This window comes from Nannospalax galili, unplaced genomic scaffold (assembly GCF_000622305.1).
Source record: "Nannospalax galili isolate Female #2095 unplaced genomic scaffold, S.galili_v1.0 scaffold251, whole genome shotgun sequence".
NCBI classification, from domain to species: domain Eukaryota; kingdom Metazoa; phylum Chordata; class Mammalia; order Rodentia; family Spalacidae; genus Nannospalax; species Nannospalax galili.
In genome coordinates this window covers 1,466,981-1,485,458 of record NW_008329576.1, presented here as the reverse complement: position 1 = coordinate 1,485,458, position 18,478 = coordinate 1,466,981, and the positions used below count along the sequence as shown (strand labels likewise).

At 44.5% G+C, this 18,478-nt stretch overlaps 1 protein-coding gene across 1 annotated transcript in view; it reads right to left on the bottom strand.

Moving 5' to 3' along the window:
• Copz1 (coatomer protein complex subunit zeta 1) overlaps positions 1-11,836 on the bottom strand; it is a 28,922-nt gene extending 17,086 nt beyond the window's left edge. The window contains exon 1 of the mRNA XM_008839132.2: positions 11,755-11,836. Within this exon, the coding sequence (XP_008837354.1) occupies positions 11,755-11,772 (18 nt within the window). The 5' untranslated portion in view covers positions 11,773-11,836. The remainder of the gene's footprint in view (positions 1-11,754) is intronic.
• Positions 11,837-18,478: the final 6,642 nt, after the last annotated feature.

Genomic DNA, 18,478 nt, shown 5'->3' with positions numbered 1-18,478 from the left:
TTGCAGAGGACCCAGGTTCGAGTCCCAGCACCCACATGGCGGCTATGAACCATCCTTAACTCCAGTTCCAGGAGAATCCGAAGCCCTCTTCTGACCTCCATGGCATTGCACGACACGGGTGCACTCACATACATGCAAGCAATACACTCATACACACAAACATGGGGATGGTAAATAAAATATTTTTTAAAAAAAAAGAAATGGGCTCTGAAAAGAAAACAGGAAGAGAGCTGACAGTAGAGGCACCCGCCTGTAATCCTAGCACTCAGGAAGTGGAAAGCTCAAGGTCATTCTTGACTACTTAGCAAAATTCAAGGGATACAGGGATCTCTTGTCTCAAAAGAAACAAACAGAAACAACAACAAACCATGGAATTAAGTCTGCAGGTAATATATACTGTAATAGTAAGAGAATACTTCAGGGTAAGAACTTGGTATGCAACCAAAAAGCTTGAGGGAACAGTGTTTAGAACAGGTAACACAGTATTTTAAAACTAAGACTAATTGGATTCACTTAGATGACAAAACCAAAAGGCCTTTATGGAGTAAGAAACGTAATCCACAGAGATGAAAAAGCACAAGAATCTGGTGGCACAGCCTTAAATTCCAGCACTCAGGAAGCAGAACCAAGAAGACCTCTGTGCGTCTGAGGCCAGCCTGGTCTACACAGTGAGCTCCATGCTAGCCAGGCTGTAAAAAGATCTGGTTGAGTCTGCCTTCCCTACATACAAAGATATTCTTGAGTCCATACCAAAAGGGAGCGCCCTGCCTTAGCAATATGTTAGACCAATTAAAAACTATAACAAGATGATTTCTCAATCCTAGTTATAAAATTAAACCAGCCGGGCATAGTGGTGCATGCCTTTGATCCCAGGACTCAGGAGGCAGAAGGAGGCAGATCTCTGTAAGTTCAAGGCCAGCCTGGTCTCCATAGTGAATCCAAGCCAGCTATGGCTACAGGGAGACCCTGGCTCAAAAAGACCAAATAAATAAATAAATAAATAAATAAACAAACAAACAAACACAAAAATAAAGATAAAACCAAGATAGTAAAACCTAAGAGATCCCACCATAGTAGCACACACCTGTAATCTGAGCATTTAGAAAGCTAATCAAGAGGATCATGAGTTCAAGGCCAATTTGGACTATGTAGTAACCTCCAGGCCAGGCTAGGATAAAGAGCGAGACCTTGTCTCAAAGAGCAAAGCAAACCTGAAAGAGAAATTCCTAGACACCACTCCCAGCTCTGCTAAACAGGTATTTACTCCTTGACTCTGGGCCAATGTTTTTTAAATTAAAAGCTCCTCTGGGATTGAGAGCTCCAATTTATTAGCCAGAAACATGCAGACTTCAGATGAAAAGAAGAATTAGCTAAAGGCGTTAACAAAGACAAGCAGTTAGATTCAAGAAACATAGCATAGGGGCTAGAGAGATGGACCAGTGGTTAAGAGCACTAGCTGCTCTTGCAGAGGACCCAGGTTCAGTTCCCAGCACCCTTGTGGTGGCTAACAACCACCCATAAATCCAGTTCCAGGGGATCTGACGCCCTCTTCTGACCTCCATAGGCATTGCAAACACGGGTACACTTACATACATGGAAGTAAAACAGTCAAATACATAAAATAAAAAGGGACTGTGGGTGTACTTAAGTGGTCAATAATGTACCTAGAGTATGCTCAGCATGCACAGGTGCTGAGTTCCATCCTTAGCACCAAAAATAACAAACAAACAAATAAATAAACAAAGCTCAGGAAAGACTAGGACCCACAGGCACTAGAGTCAAGTCTTGGTAACAGAGGAATCTGAACACATATTTAGGAAGAATTCATGACAGACATCTAAAAAGAATCTTCTTAGGGACTAAGGATACAGTTCAGTTAGTTAAGTGCTTGCCTAGCATACATGAAGCCCTAGGTTCAATCTCCAACACTGCATAAAACCAGGCCTTGGTGGCACAGGCCTATTAATCCTAGCACTCAAGAGGAAGAGGCACGAAGATCAGAAGTTCAAGGTCATCTTCAGCTGTATAGTGAGTTCAATCTGGCTTGAAATCTCTGTTACACAAGTCTCTGTCTTAAAACAACAAAACACAGGAACTGGGTGATAGTTCAGTTGGTAAAAGTGCTTGGCATGCAAGCATAAGGATCTGAATTTGATCCTCAGCGTCCACATAAAAAAAGCCCAAGTGGCTGGGCGTGGTGGTGCACGCCTTTAATCCCAGCACTTGGGAGGCAGAGGCAGGCGGATCTTTGTGAGTTCGAGGCCAGCCTGGTCTACATAGTGAGCTCCAGGACAGCTGGGGCTACAGGGAGACCCCGTCTCAAAAAGATCAGAGTGACAGAGAGTGACAGAGATAAGAGGATCCCTCAATAGCCAGCCAGTTGAGTCAAATCACAACAGTGAGTCCTGGGTAAGGGCTCTCTTTAAAAACAAGGTCAGGAGCCAGGCATAGTGGCGCATGCCTTTAATCCCAGTACTCAGGAGGCAGAGACAGGGGGAATCTCTGAGATCAAGGTCAGCCTGGTCTGCATAGTGAATTCCAGCTGGGACTACAGGGAGACCCTGTTTCAAAAAGGCCAAAAACCAAAAACAAAACAGAACAAGGCCAGAAAATCAAAATGAGAAAGAAAAAAGAACAAGGTAGAAGGCTGCTGAAAAGGAGTGACATCATCCTCTGGCCTCTACACACCTGCACACTCATGCACACACATATACATACAAACACACTCTCCAATCTTCCCAGCCCATACGGGTATTAAACCCGGGGAGCACAGAGGCCAAGAGTTCTGAAGCCAATACAGAAGCCGACATCTCGGAACAATTCTTGTATGACATTCTGGACAGCCTTTAACTCGTTTTCTCCTCCCTGTCTCTGAGACTCAACTTCCTCATAGAAGAAATCAGAGGTTGAACCGAGATCAGCTGAGGCTAATATCGTTTTCAAATTACAGCAGATGCCTGTGACGAGCTCATAAAATCTACCAGCCTTGTTCCCAGCTAAGTACACTTTCATAAACTGTTATGATTTCAAGGAATTCAGATACTCTGGTTTAGAATTAAATGATTTTCCCTCTGAAGAGAATACGAAGAGGAAAAAAATGAGGAAATGAGTGATGCTCTTATAAATTACCCCTCTCCTTTCACCCAGCTAACAGCTTCAATAATGTGTGGGCCGTTATAAATTAATAAAAATGACTGAGGAGCTAGCACACCTAGCAGGGGGAGTAAAGGTCAGTACCAGATCACTCTGGTTCCCAATGGCCAGCTTTGATGGCCCAAATGGACAGGATGGCCAAGCCGCAATCTCTTCCGGAATGTAAAGCCCCAGGTCTTTCCTAAAACTCAGAAAGCCTGTCTGGCAGGAGTGCTTTTCTGCTCAAAAGTCACACAGTTCATTTTCAACCTTCACCAAGGTAAAGAATTCACAGAAATGAGAGGGTACTGCTGAGAAAGAGGTGAACCGAGCAAGCTGAAATCAGACGGCACTCCCACCCAAGGTGTGAGGTCAGAACTCCTACCCAGATGTAGTAATTCAGAAACCCTCAATGAACTGCTACCAAGGAAAAGAATCAAATGGGGCTAGAGCCATCCTTTGCTTTTCTTTCCAGGGCTAGGGATGGAACCCTGAGTCTTAAGGCTAGGCAAGCATTGTACCACTGCATTACATCCCCAGTTCTTGTTTTGTTTTGAGACAGGGTCTCAGTATGTAACCTAAACTGGCCTTTAAGAATTTCAATTCTCTGGGGCTGGAGAGATGGCTCGGTGGTTAAGAGCATTGACTGCTCTTGCAAAGGATCCAGTTCAATTCCCAGCACCCACATGGCAGCTAACAACAGGAACTCCAGTTCCAGGGGATCCAATGCCTTCTTCTGACTTTCTGAGTACTGCACCACATGGGTGCACTTACATATATGCAGACAAACACTCATACACATAAAATAAAAATAATAAATAAAATATGCCGGGCATGGTAGCACATACCTTTAATCCCAGAACTCAGGAGGCACGGGCAGGTGGATCTCTGTGAGTCCAAAGCCAGCCTGATCTGCATAGTGAGTTCCAGGTCAGCTGGGGCTACAGGAGACCCTATCTCAAAAATACAAAGAAAAAAAATTTCAGGGCTGGAGATATAATTCAGTGGTTAAGAGCACTGGCTGCTCTTGTAGGGGATCTGGGTTTGGTTCCCAGCATCCACATGGTAGCTAATAATTGTCTGTAACTCCAGTTCCAGGGTAATTCGACCATGCCTGGACAAACATCTAAATCTAAGAGATCCTAAAGTCTAAACTTCAAAAAATTATTTATATTTTATGTGTGCGAATGTTTTGCCTGAATATATGTGTAAGTGTACCACATGCATGTAAGGTCTGCAGAGATCAGAAGAGGCTGTCAGATCCCCTGGAACTGGAGTTATAGACAGGTGTTAGCCAGAAATTCAAGGTCATCCTCAGCAACATGAAGCCAGTCTGGGATACATAAGACCCTGTCTCAGGGAAAAGAAGTCTGTCTCTTATTTGGCTTTATTTTTCCTCTTCACAGTCAATGTACTCTGGTGGTCTCCTTTGTTTTTTGTGGTCTTTCTGAGACAGGGTCTCCCTGTAGCCCCAGCTGGTCTGGAACTCACTATGTAGACCAGACTGGTCTTGAACTCCCAGAGATCCGCCTCCTACCTCTGCCTCCCAAGTGCTGGGATTAAAGACATGCCCCACTATGCCTGGCCCTAACTCCTTTGTGTGTGCATCTGTGTGACAGGGTCTCAATGTATAGCCCAGGCTAGCCTCAATTTATGATCCTCTTACCTGGTTCTCCTGAGTACAGGATTTGTATTACCAAGCCTGACTTCCATCCCCTCTGTTGTGTAGCTAGACTGAGGAACACAGACGCTGCCCATTTAGTCTTTCAGAGAGTAGTTCTTTGTGTGGAAGCAGATAGGATGAAGCACCAGGATAAATCATGATACAAACTATGAACAAGGATGCACCAGAAGTGGATCGAAGTGCATGTCTGTGACTCCTAGCACTTAGGAGGCTGAAATGGGATTCCAAGCCTGAGCTTAGGAGTTTGAGAACAGGCTGAACAACATAATGAAATCCTGCCTTGGAAAAAAAAGTGAAATTCATGTTAAGAAGTTTAGACTTTAGGCCAGATGGGGTAGCATATACCTTTAATTCTAGTACTCAAGAGTCAGAGGCAGGTGGACCAGGTGGACCTTTCTCAAAAAGGGGAAGGGGCACTCTTCCTGCTTCCACCTACCAGTGCTGGGATTATAGGTATTTGTCACCACACCCAGCTGCTATGAGGTGCTGAGGATGGAACCTAGAGCTTTGTGCATACTGGGCAAGCATGCTACCAACTGAGCTACATCTCCAGCCCCAAGAGAGGCTTTCACCTGCAGCATAGGACTTAGATTACACAAAGGAACTTCCTAAAAAGATGAAAGTAACAGAGGCTGGGAATGGAAGGCCAGGAGGAATCCCTCTAACAGTGTGCTGGGAGAGAAAACCACCCTACCCAGAAACAGGAGAGGAAAACTGGAGGGCCCTTGCCAGCATAGGTATCTTACAGGGTACATGGACTCAGTCTCCCAGGGCATCTTCATCAGCTGTATTCGCTCTAATTATACCAACATAAGTGGCTGGGCAGGCACTGATTAAGCCCGTTCCATTTTTCTTTGCCCCCTCTGGCTCCCCAGCTCCCCTTTCCTCTAGTTCTCCTGACAATATGCTGCCTCTGGCCAAGTCCTGTCAAAGGAGGAAGAAACAGCAGCAAGAACCTAAAAAAGAGGCTGACCTGCCTCAAGGCTCCCTCACAGAGCAGGGTAACTGCACTCACTGTCTGCTGCCCAGGGAAGACCTGGCTTCTCCAGGGTCTGGCTTTCTTCATGTGGAGGCCTCCTCCTCCCCTTCTGACCATGTGACAGCTCCCCTAGACCTTTGATATAATTTATACCTTGCCAGGGACCAACTCTTTCCCACCACTGTGAAGGAGAGGGAAAATATATATATAAATACGTCGGAAATCTATAACGAGGTCTTCTTGGAGGGCAAGACATGGGGAGAGTTAGAAGCAGCGTCAATTGCTCTTTGGGGGTTTTAGTTCAAGCCAAGGTCTGCTTCCAGCAATCAACCATTAAAACAAGCCGGCCAGAGTAACAGCACAGTTTATTCTGATCATTTAATTTGAAGTGTCAATAAATTAAACTTCAATCAATTAAACTAGGTGTGCAATAACCCAGATGGACACCCCGACACCAACATAATCACAATAAAAATTTTTATGGCTGCCAGGGACCTCACTGGGGGCAGCGCTGGCACGGCTCACGCCCTAGCTGAGAAATATATCTCCAAAGCGCAGGAAGGAGGAGATTGCTTCTTCTAACGAAATGGAGGGGCCAAGCACCAGCAAGGACGCAGCTGGGAGAGGGGCACAGGGGACTGCCAGGAACAAGATGGGAGTGCTTCGGGGGCTTAATGTAATTGATACCTTTGCCCAAGGCAGGGGGAGGGGGCAGTTAGGCCAAGTGCTTCTACTGTGAGTGCCAGAGGAATTTAACAAAAGCCCTGTTAAGATGATTCAGGAAGCAAAGGCCATGGAGCCACTAACCACCTCTGAGAGTCACTGATGTGTCCCTTAGCTTCCTCCTCCACATGCACATCCTGGTGCACTTTGGACAGCATGATTTTTGAATGAGGCATGGAAATAAGGATTCTGTCAGTTTTTGGATAAAATATTACTAAGAGGAGAGAAAGGATAGAATTAAGGTCCAACCTGTAAGACACTGACAAAAAAAAAAAAGGAGGGCGGGAATCCAAACTGCTAGAATAATTCAGCTTTGAAGGTGGAAAAAAGCAAAGGCAGAAGGAAAGTGTTAAGTCGTCAACTTGAAGATTCGGGGTTATCCATGGAGAACGGAGACCTGAAGACTCCTCTCCACTCACAACTGAGACAGAGGGGCAGAGAAGAGCCTGAGGCCAAAGACAGGCTGTGGGCTGAGACAAGCCCAGAGACCAGACAGGTCCTGCTACGAGCTAAGGCTTAAATCCAGTAGGACCCAATGGCAGGGTGTGGTGGTGCACACCTTTGATCCTGCCACTTGGGAGGTGGGGTGGGTGAATCTCTATCGGTTCAGGCCAGCCTGATCTACAGAGTGAGTTCCAGGTCAACAAGGGCCTCATAGTGAGACCCCATTACTCTAAAACAACAAAAACAAAGAGAAATGTGAGGGAGCCTTTTCAATACCTCCAAGTATAGCAAACTCTAGCTCAGTAGAACATGCAAGATTCCCTGGATTTTTGTTTTTTTCTTTTCAGATGGGGTCTTGCTATGCAGCTCAGGCTGGCCTCAAACTCGTGATCCTCCTACATCTGCTTCCTGGGTGCTACGATTACAGATATGCCACCATATCTGCCTTCCTGAACATTTCATAATGAAAATGAAGTCCTACCTATAAGGAAATGCTGCTGGGTACACAGGAAGGCATGAGAAACAGGAGCAGAGAGAAGAGGGGGATCCAAATCCGATGGGGCTATGGCCCCATGAGGGCAGTGACAAGCAGAGATTTAGGAAACAGCACCTCATCTGAACCATGGAACACAGAGAATATTTGATTAAAAAAAAATTTAAGTGTATGAGTTATACATACACTTACATGTTAAGCATGTAAGTATACCATGTGTAGGCAGTCCTACAGAAGCCAGACAGGGATATCGAATCCCCTGGAACTGGAGTTACAGATGGTTGTTAGCTGTCATGTGGGTGCTGGAAAAGGAACCTGAATCCTCTGCAAGAGCAGCCAGTGTTCTTAACCACTGAGCTATCTCTCCAGTTCTAACACAGGAAACAATTAAATAACCATTTTCTCACTTTTCCCAAGGGTGCTATATGACTAAATGCTACAGAGGGTACAGAGCAATTGGCTGATTACATACCATGGAGGCTTTAGGGCAGTAGGGTTGATTTTCCTCACAGAAGTCCAATCGAGAAAGGCTGAAATGGGAGCTGGAGATGTGGCTCAGCAGTTAAGAACACTGACTGTTCTTGCAGAAGACCCAGGTTCGAATCCCAGCACCCACATGGCAGCTAACAACTGTCCTAACTCCAGTTCCAGGAGATCCGACAGCCTCTTCTGTCCTCTGCAGGCATTACACGACACAGGTGCACTTACCTACATGTAGGCAATACATGCACACACATAAAATAAAATAATAAAAGAAAATAAACTCAGGTTTGGTTCCCAGTATCCATGAGGGAGTTAACAACCATCCCTAACTTCAATTCCAGGGGACTTGATACTTGACGCTCTCTTCTGGGCTCCATGGGCATTGCACACATGGGTGCACTTACATATGTATAGGGAAAGTATTTGTACACATAAAATTTGTTTAAAAGGTTGAAATGGTAGGAAAAGTATATAAATTTTTTTTTTTTTTTTTAATCTTTTTGAGACAGGGTCTCCTTTTACCCCAGCTGGCCTGGAACTCATTATGTAGACCAGGCTGGCCTCTTCTGACCTCCTTGGACACAAACACACAATATAAAAAAATTTTAAAAATTTTTTTAAATTTTTATTTTTTTATTTTATGTGTATGCATGTATTGCCTGCATGTAAGTAAGTGCACCCATGTTATGCAATGCCCGCGGAGGTCAGAAGAGGCTGTCGGATCCCTAGGACTGGAGTTACGGACAGTTGTTAGCTGCCATGTGGGTGCTGGGATTCGAACCTGGGTCTTCTGCAAGAACAACCAGTGTTGTAGCCACTGAGCCATCTCTCCAGGCCCAATATAAAATTTTTTTTGAAGATTCTGTCTTGGCTGCTGGGCATGGTGGCGCACACCTTTGATCCCAGCACTCGGGAGGCAGAGGCAGGTGGATCTCTGAGTTCAAGGCTAGCCTGGTCTACATAGTGAGTTCCAGGACAGCTGGGGCTACAGGGAGACCTTGTCTCAAAAAGACAAAAAATAGATAAATAAATAAATAAATAAATAAATAAATAATAATAATATATTTTTAAAAAGACCCTGTCGAAAAACAGCAAAATAGCAATAGCTGGATATGGTGATGCACACCTGTAATCCCAGCTTTGGGAAGTGGGAACAGGACCATCAGCTGTTCAAGGGCAACCTAGGCCACATGACTTTGTTTCAAAGCAATAATAATGTTGAAAAGAACTACCACAGAGGAGGAAAGATGCCAAGAACTCTTGTAGATCAGCACAGGAACTGATACCCTGGGTGGTCATTGTTTCTTTTTGAGACAGGTCTCCCTGTAGCCCCAGCTGGCCAGAAATTTGCTATATAGACCAGGCTGGCCTTGAACTCACAGAGATCTGCCTGCCCCTGCCTCCCAGGCGCTGGAATTAAAGGCATGAACCACTACACCAGGCTCTATCTTTTTTTTTTTAATACAACTTATGGCTAAAAGGACAATTCTGCACATTGAAGAGGTGTAAAGTCCATGCTGAGAGAATGTACAGAGAAACTTGGTAAGGCTGGAAGACTACAAGTTCAAGCCCAACCTAGGCTTCATGAGATTCCAGATGTTCTGGGAGAATGAGGAAATCAAAATTAAATCTAGTTTTGACACTAGCTCCTAGAACAAGCCCCCTTCCCTGCACCTCAGTTTTCCTTAATTCCATTACACCGGTTGCTCATGATAAAGAATAAGTATGGTTTTTAAAGCAAAGGTAAGGGGTCTGAGCAAGTTAGCAAGGATCTGTGAATGAAACAGATTAGCTACAACTTAAATAGGAAGAATGGGGAAGAAACAAGCTGAAGCTGATCCACTAAGCAAGAAGGGGCAGAGAACTGAGGGAAGAGAGAACGAGAGACAGAGCACCCCACATAACTTCCTCAGCTCTCCCACAGACTTTGGTGATGGGGTTGCCATTTTCAGTGCGGGGGACCAAATTTAGGGCCTTAAAGCCAAGTGCTCTTACCAATGGACCACAGCCCTAGCCGAAGAGACCCACTGGTAAAAGGGGAGCTTCCCCAAGTATCATCTTCCTCATCTTATTATTTTAACACAGCTTTTTTTAACTTAATTAATTAATTAATTTAGGTTTTTTGAAGCAAGATCTTACTGTAATCCAGGTTAGTATGGATCTCACACCGTAGCCCAGGCTGGCCTCAAACTTGCAGCAATATTCTTCCCTCAGTCTCCTGAGTGCTGAGATCACAGGTGTGTACCACCAGCTTCCATATCTGGCTAAAAAGGCAAAAAACTTCCAAGGCAACCAATTCCTCAGATTCTATCCAAGTCTGTTCCCAGATTAAGATTAACCAGTACAGAAAATACTTAAAATTACTCAGATGTTAAGCATTTTGCCTAGACTTGACCAACGCATACAATGAGAATAAATTTTTGACATTTGAAAAGAAGGAGAAAGTAAGCCTGGTGTGGTGGCACACCCCTTTAGTACCAGCACTCGGGAGGCAAAAGCAGTGGATCTCTGTGAGTTCAGGACAAGCCTGGTCTACATAGTGAGTTCCAGGTCATCTGGGGCTACAGGGAGACCCTGCCTCAAAAAGACCAAAAAAGAAAAGAAAGAAAGAGAGAGAGAGAGAAAAACCTATTTTTTTAACTTTTAAAAAAAGTTTTATTTATTTTTATTTTATGTGTATGCACATATTATCTGCATGTAGGTAAGTGCACCCACGTTGTGCAATGCCCGAGGAGGTCAGAAGAGGCTGTTGGATCCCCTGAGACTGGAGTTAGGACAGTTGTTAGCTGCCATGTGGGTGCTCGGATTTGAACATGGGTCTTCTGCAAGAACAACCAGTGTTCTTAACCGCTGAGCCATCTCTCCAGCCCCAAACCAATTCTTTTTTACTGACAAGGGCTTGATCCGTATATATGTAAGGGATCTAAAGGAAAACAGAAGCCATGGAAGCTTCTTTGGAAAGAGGCCTGGAATTGAATTCAAGGAATAAAGCTAGACGTTAAAATTCCTACACCTACACAGACTACACAGATACAGTCAGATTCACAATCACACATCTCCAAATTTCCAACCAGTGAACTTGAGAGACCTGCTCTGGTCCCTTTCTAAAGAAGGGGCAGGGTTGTATTTGAACAAAAAAGATCAAGCACATCGATGAGAGAGCTGACACACTCCTGTAGCCACCACAATTTTCACATAACCAGAAAGGGAGAAGTCCTACTGTAGATCCTACAGAAAGAGTTCCTGAAGTCTGAAAGAGGAGGACAAAATAAGGAGCAAGGGAAAATAGTCCACAATTAATGGAATGCTTATTCTCAAGCACGAACAGAATTATATACTAAGGATTAACAGGAAACCGAAAACAGTTTTTTGAAGGCAAGTGACAGGGAATTACCAGGAGATCATCGAGGTCTGACAGCGACCAGAAGCCAGTGCTGACAAAACATCTCTATTCTGTTTTTACAACTGAGGGCAAAGATAGAGGTTTGGGGAATTCAAATCGGGCTGATCCACAATGCTAACAAAGGGAGCACCTGGAGGACCCCGATCCGTATTTAGAACTGTATGGATCCTAAGGACACTGCATGCTCTCCCCAACTTTCTACCACCGCCTCTCGGCCCTCTCCCCGGCAAGACTTCCTACTCTAAGCCGAGGCTCTGGGTCCGGCCTAGGCCACGCACTTATTCTTCGGGCCAGCAGAAGCTCTGGTCCCCGAGGCCTCCCCGGAACCCCTCTCTCCCCTTTCCCAGACGCTGAACCCCGACTCCCGGCCCCTCTGGACACCCCGACGGCTCCTCCGCCCCTCCGGCTCCTACCAAAATCAGCGCCTCCATTTTGCCCCGCAGCTGCTGCCGACGTGGAGTTGCAAAAGCCTCGCCGCCTCTGATTGGCCCTGAATCGTCACTAAGCCCCGCCCAACGAAAGGGTAATTGGATAAGACTAAGCCAGCCTCTGCGCACGAACCAGTGTACTCGCTTGCCTAGCGGAAGCAAGCTATCCACCCAGAAGCAGCAGACTTTTGATTGTCACGTAGAACACCCAATAAGAAGCCAAAAGATCACCACTGACCGGAGCGGGAGGGTCAGTGGGTGGGGCTGTTTCCATGGGGAACAGAGGAAGCGGTTGTTACTTTACTATTGGCAGGAGGTGGGGCACGTGATAGCCTTGGCCTGCAATCTACACTCGCTGTAGGGGGTGCTGTGTCTCCTTAGCCTTGTGGACGGAACCCTCCTCAAATCCGATTCCCAGCGCCCGCACTAGGTCCTCCTTGGTATCCAGGGCTGCTGACTGCCAGGACTCCCTCAAGTCACTCCAGGAGCCTCACAGAAATGCTCGACCACCAAGTTAGAGCCAACCAGTTACAACTAAGAGACGCCCAACGCGTTAACTAGATAAACCAAGGTTTCCTTAAGCTGGAGTCCCTGGCTTTGCTAAACCCAAGATAGACAAGAAGTCTTTGAGTTTATGTAAAGTTTTCTTTGGTGGCACAAGATGGCTCAGAGGGCAAAAGGCTCATGTTTCCAAACCTGATGACCTGAGTTATATCCTTGGGACCCACGTGGTGGAAGGAGAGAACCAACTCCGTTAAAATGTTCTCTGACTTCCACAAATGCACTCCCCAAGCCTCCAAAAAATTAAAATTTTATTTTTTAAATATTTATTATTTTTATTTTATGTGTATGAGTGTATTGCCTTGCATATGTGTAAGTGCACCATGTGGTACAGTCCTCATGGAGGTCAGAAGAGGCCATCAATTCCCCAGGAACTGGAGTTATGGATGGTTGTTAGCTGCCATGTGGGTACTGAAGCATGCCGTGATGTAGTTGTTTCTTTAATATTTTATTTGATAGTTTTAATAATTTATGTGTATGAGTGTATTGTCTGCATGTATGTAAGTGCACCCATGTCCTGCAATGCCCACAGAGGGCAGAGGGTAGAAGAGGTCATAGAATCCCCTGGAACTGGACTTAACAGATGGTTTTCCACTGCCATGTGGGTGCTGAGATTCGAACCCAGGTCAAGTGCTCTTGACTACTGAGCTTAATTAATTAATTAATTAATTATTAATTAATTTTTTTGGGTCTTTTTGAGACAGGGTCTCCCTGTGGCCCCAGCTAACCTGGAACTTGCTATGTAGACCAGGCTGGCCTCGAACTCACAGAGATCTGCCTGCTTCTTCCTCCCAAATGCTGGGATTAAAGGCGAGTGCCCCCACGCCCGGCTATTTATTTTTATTTTATGTGCATGAGTGTTATGCCTGTGTGTTTATGTGTGTAACTATGCCGTGTCCTGCAGTGCCGGGTGAGGACAGAAAAGGGCATCTGTTCTTCTGGAACTGGAGTTAAAGAAGATTGTTAGCCTTCGTATGGGTGCTGGGATTCAAACCTAGGTCTTCTTCAAGAACAGTCAGTGCTCTTAACGCTGAGTCATGTCTCCAGCCTCAATAAATAATATTTTAATGTAATAAGAATTTTTTTCTTTGATTCCACATGAAATAAAATGTTAGAGCTTTGATAACCAGAGTCTATAGAAGGGCTGGGGCAGAAAGGAGTCAATACATACATTTTGAGTGAATAAAGGATCTGTAGTTTTCCAAGTGACAAGCCGTTGCAAAGTGAGAGAAGAGAAGTTTGTTGAATGCTGGGATTTCACAATAGGGAAGGGTTTTGATGAAGTTTGGTTCCCCCATGCCTCAGTTTCCCTGACCCCCACAATCCAAAGTCACTCCTGCTTTGGAAATTGCCTCTAGGCACTCTCCAAGAACAGCATTCAAACTTACCTGCTTGTTTTTCTTATAATTTTAGAGCAGAGTCAAGACAAATATAAAACAACACAAAATGAATCACATCATTTTACTATATACTAAGAAAAATAATGATTTTTCTGATGAAGTCCCGTTTGGATTTTTTTATTGATGGACAGTTATCCAAACTGAGCCCTGTGCCTGTATCACTCAGTAGAACTGTTCTTGCCTTGACAGCTTAATGATAATACTAACACTTTCTGCCCATTTATTATGTGCTGGGCACAATGCTAAGGCATTGAATTATTATTTATTATTTAATATATTGGGTAGGGTTTTTGTTTGTTTCTTTGTTTTATGTATATGTGTGCTTTGCCTGTAAGCGCACCTGTGTTGTGCAATGCCCTCAGAGGCTTCAGATCCCCTGGAACTGGAGTTACAGATGGTTGTTAACCACCATGGGTGCTGAGAACTGAATCTGGGTCCTCTGCAAGAGCAGGCATCTCTCCAACTCCTTGTTTTGATTTCTTGAGACAAGGTTTCACACTAGCACAGTCTGTCCTCAACTCTCAAAAATCCCCCTACCTCAGCCTCCTGAATGCCGACACTTCTGATATGGGCACCATGCCCAGCCTTTCCCCTGTTTGAGACAATGTCTTATGACCCCAGGCTAGCCTCAAAGCTGCTGTGTATCTGAGGATGAATTTGAAATTCTGATCCTCCTGTCTCTAACACCCAGGTTCTAAGATTAGAGATGTGTACTACTATGCCCAGTTAATGTGGCGTTGATGGTAGAACCCAGGGCTTTGTGCACACGGGGCAGGCACACTACTAAATGAGCTATGATCCTAGCCACCACCCTCTCCTCACTTTTTTAAAGAAATGGGGTCCCATTCTATTGTTAAGGGTAGTCTCAGATTCCTGGACTCAAGCGATCCTCCTGTTTTAGCCTTTCAAGTAGTTAGAAATAAAATAGGCAAATGCAGCCCAGGAAAAAAAACAACACTCCATATGGTTCTTAGAAAAATTTAATAGCAAAGCCAGAACTTTCTAATACCCTGCCTAACTTTAAATTTCCATCATCACTGATGCTCCTTTTGCTTCTACTGCCCTGCACCTGGAACTGTTTCTCACCTTTAAGAAGCAATCAAGGGACTGGAGAGATGGCTCACCACTTAAGAGCACTTGATAACCAATGTGGGTGCTAGAAACCACCTATAACTCCAGCCCCAGGGCATTTGAAGCCCTCTTCTGGGCTCTGCAGGCTACTATACTCATTGGCATACACAGACACACATAAATAAAAATATTTTTAAAAATGTATTTGTATCGGAGTTGGAGAGATGGCTCAGTGGTTAAGAACACTGACTGGTCTTGCAGAGGATCTGGGTTCAAATCCCAGCACCCACATGTATTCTGTAACTCCAGTTCTGGGGGAATCTGGTGCCTTTTGACCTCTGAAAGCATTGCATGACATGGGTGCACTTACATACATGCAGGCAATACACTCATATACATAAAATAAAAATAATATATAAAAATATATGTATCAGTGTTTTGTCTGTGTATATGAAAGTGTATCACGTGCATGCAGTTCCCACAGAGACCAAAAGAGGGTGTCAGATTCCCCTGGACCTAGAGTTACAGATAGTTGTTAGCCAGTCCATATTTATTTTAAATTTTGAAAATTTAATTATTGGGGCTGGAGAGATGGCTCAGTGGTTAAGAGCACTGGCTGGTCTTGCAGAGGATCCAAGTTTAGTTCCCAGAACCCACATGGCAGCTAACAACCATCTGTAACTCCAGTTCCAGGGGATCTGATGCCCTCTTCTGGCCTCTGCAGATATTACATGACCCAGGTATATTTACATACATGCAGACAATACACTTATACACATAAAATAAAAAGAATAAAATATTTTTAAATTTATAAATAGGGCTGGAGAGATGGCTCAGCGGTTAAGAGCACTGGCTGCTCTTCCAGAGGACCGGGATTCAATTCCCAGCACCCACATGGTGGCTAACAACTCTCTGTAACTCCAGTTCCAGAGGATCCCATGCCCTCTTCTGACCTCCACAGGCTTTGCACAACACAGGTACACTTACATACATGTAAGCAATACACTCATACACATAAAATAAAAATAAGGGCTGGGCGTGGGTAGCGCACGCCCTTAATCCCAGCACTCAGGAGGCAGAGGCAGGTGCATCTCTGTGACTTCAAGGCCAGCCTGGTCTACATAGTGTGTTCCAGGACAGCTGGGGCTACAGGGAGACCCTGTCTCAAAAAGACCAATAAATAAATAAATAAATGTAATTGTCTAATTGATTTTATTGTTTATATAATAAACTATTATACATTATATAAACTATTGTTTATATAATAAAACTAAAAAAGAAGGAGGAAGGAAGGAAAGAGGAAAGACAGGAGGAAGAGCTAAGTGTATGCAGCTTAGTAGTGGAGCTCTTACCTAGCAGGCCCTGGCTTCAATCCCCAGTGAGAGAACAGAGGGAGAAAGGGGGTAAAAGGGCAAGGGGGGTGGGGCATAGGGAAGAGAGCGGAGGTAAAATTGGAAAGGTAATTGGTAGCCAGCTTGTGAAATTTCTTGAAAACCAACCTAGGTAGCTGCCATAGATGGGCAGATGAGGTGGGAGTTGGTGCTATTACTCTCTGGAAAGTGTCTGGTAATAGGCTGGCTAGATGTTTCAGCAGAAAAAAACACTTGCTGCCAAGTCTGATGACCTGAGTTAGATCCCTTGGTCGAACATGGTAGAAAAAACTCAAAAAGACCAAAAAAAGAAAGAAAGAAAGAAAGAAAGAAAGAAAGAAAGAAAGAAAGAAAGAAAGAAAGAAAGAAAGAAACTGACTCCTAAGAGCACACATGTGTACAAGCAAACTTACAAGTATGCACATACAATAAATAAACAAAAATGTAACCAAAAAAAGGCCAGGTGTGGTGGTGCATGCCTTTAATCCCAGCACTGGGGAGGCAGAGGCAAATGGATCTCTGTGAATTCAAGGCCAGCCTGGGCTACACAGTGAGTTCCAGGTCAGCTGGGGCTACAGGGAGACCCTGTCTCAAAAGACCAAAAATAAAAATTAAAATTAATAAAAAAAGAAGATTCTGACAACATCCTTTAAACTTAAATGTGGCTATGTGTTCTAGACAAGTGAAAACACAACCCCAAACTAACAACACATATAAAAGCATACTACAATGTCGTTTACAATGGCAAAAGCTCCTATTCATGGGAGGAATGGCTGAGTCAATCAGATTGTGGAAAAATGTGTCTCTGACGAATGTTAAAGCAGCACCTGCAATCCCAGCACCTGGAAAGTTGAAGCAGGAAACTTGAGCATTCATGGCCAGTCTGAGCTACATAAAAAGACCCTGGTTTTCTGGTTTGTTGTTTGAGATAGTGTGCATCATTGCCGCTGTCTTTGGGTTCTGGGTTTTTTTTTTGAGGCGGGGGAGGAGCGTTGGTTTCTTTTGTTTTTAAGAGACCCTGTGTTGGGGCTGGAGAGATGACTCTGAGATTAAGAGCACTGGCTGCTCCTTATTTTCATTTTATGTGTATGAGTGTATTACGCACATGTATGTAAGCGCACCCATGTCATGCAAAGCCTGTGGAGGTCAGAAAAGGGCATGGGATCCCCTGAAACTGGAGTTAAGGATGGTTCGTAGTCGCCATATGGGCGCTGGGAATTGAACCCAGGTCATCTGCAAGAGCAGCCAGTGCTAACTGCTGAGCCATCTCACCAGCCCCATGAGAGAGACCTTGTCTTAAGAGAGAGACAGAGGCTGGATGTGGTGGCCAATGTCCTTTGAACCCAGCACTCTCTCTGGAGGCAGAGGCAGGTGGATCTCTGTGAGTTCAGCCAGCCTGGTCTACATAGTGAGTTCCAGGCCAGCTACAGGAAGACCCTGTCTCAAAAAGACCAAAAAAAAAAAAAAAGAGAGCGAGACAGAGAAAGGAAGGGAGGGAGGGAGGGAGGGAGGGAGGTCAATTCTATCTGCATTAGCCTAGAGAAAAAAACAATGGCATGTTAGAAATTGGGGTCAGAGATGGCTCAATGGTAAGTCTGACAACTTGGAGTTCAGTCCTCTGGACCCAACCATGTGAAAAAAGGAGTGAACTAACTCCTAAGAGTCATTCTCCAACTCCCACACATTCAAAAGAGCACAAGTACACACATGTGCACATGCATAAACACACACACAAATTAAATTGCAGAGTATTTGTGTGGTATGATTCTAATTTCTAAGGGGCCAGTGGGTAAAGGTACCTGCCACCAAGCCTGACAACCTGAGTTTTATCCACAAGACCCACAGGAGGAAGGAGTGAACTGACTTCTGCAAAGTTGTCCTCTAACCTCTAAACACACACTTGCAAACAAAATGAATAAAAATGTAATAGAAAATGTAAACTAGATGTGAGGCTGTAACTCAGTGGTAGAATGTTTCTATAGCATCATGTGGGTTCTTGGGTTTGAGCCCCAGGACCTGCCTCCCAAAAGTAAGACTATAATCATGTTAAACTATGTTCGTAAATGTTCCCATTCTGTTCATTCATTCATTCATTCATTCATTCATTCAGCAAATGTTTATTGACTGGTGTTTGTGAGCCAGGGACTGACTCCAGGCACTGGGGATAAGGCAGTGAACACAGCAGACAAGATGTGCTTGCCCTCCTGTAATCCCAGCTGAGGGGAAGGAGGAAGGAACAAGCAAAGATATACAGAAAATGTAAAGGAAATTATATGGTGGTAAGTGATATGAAGCAAATTAATACTT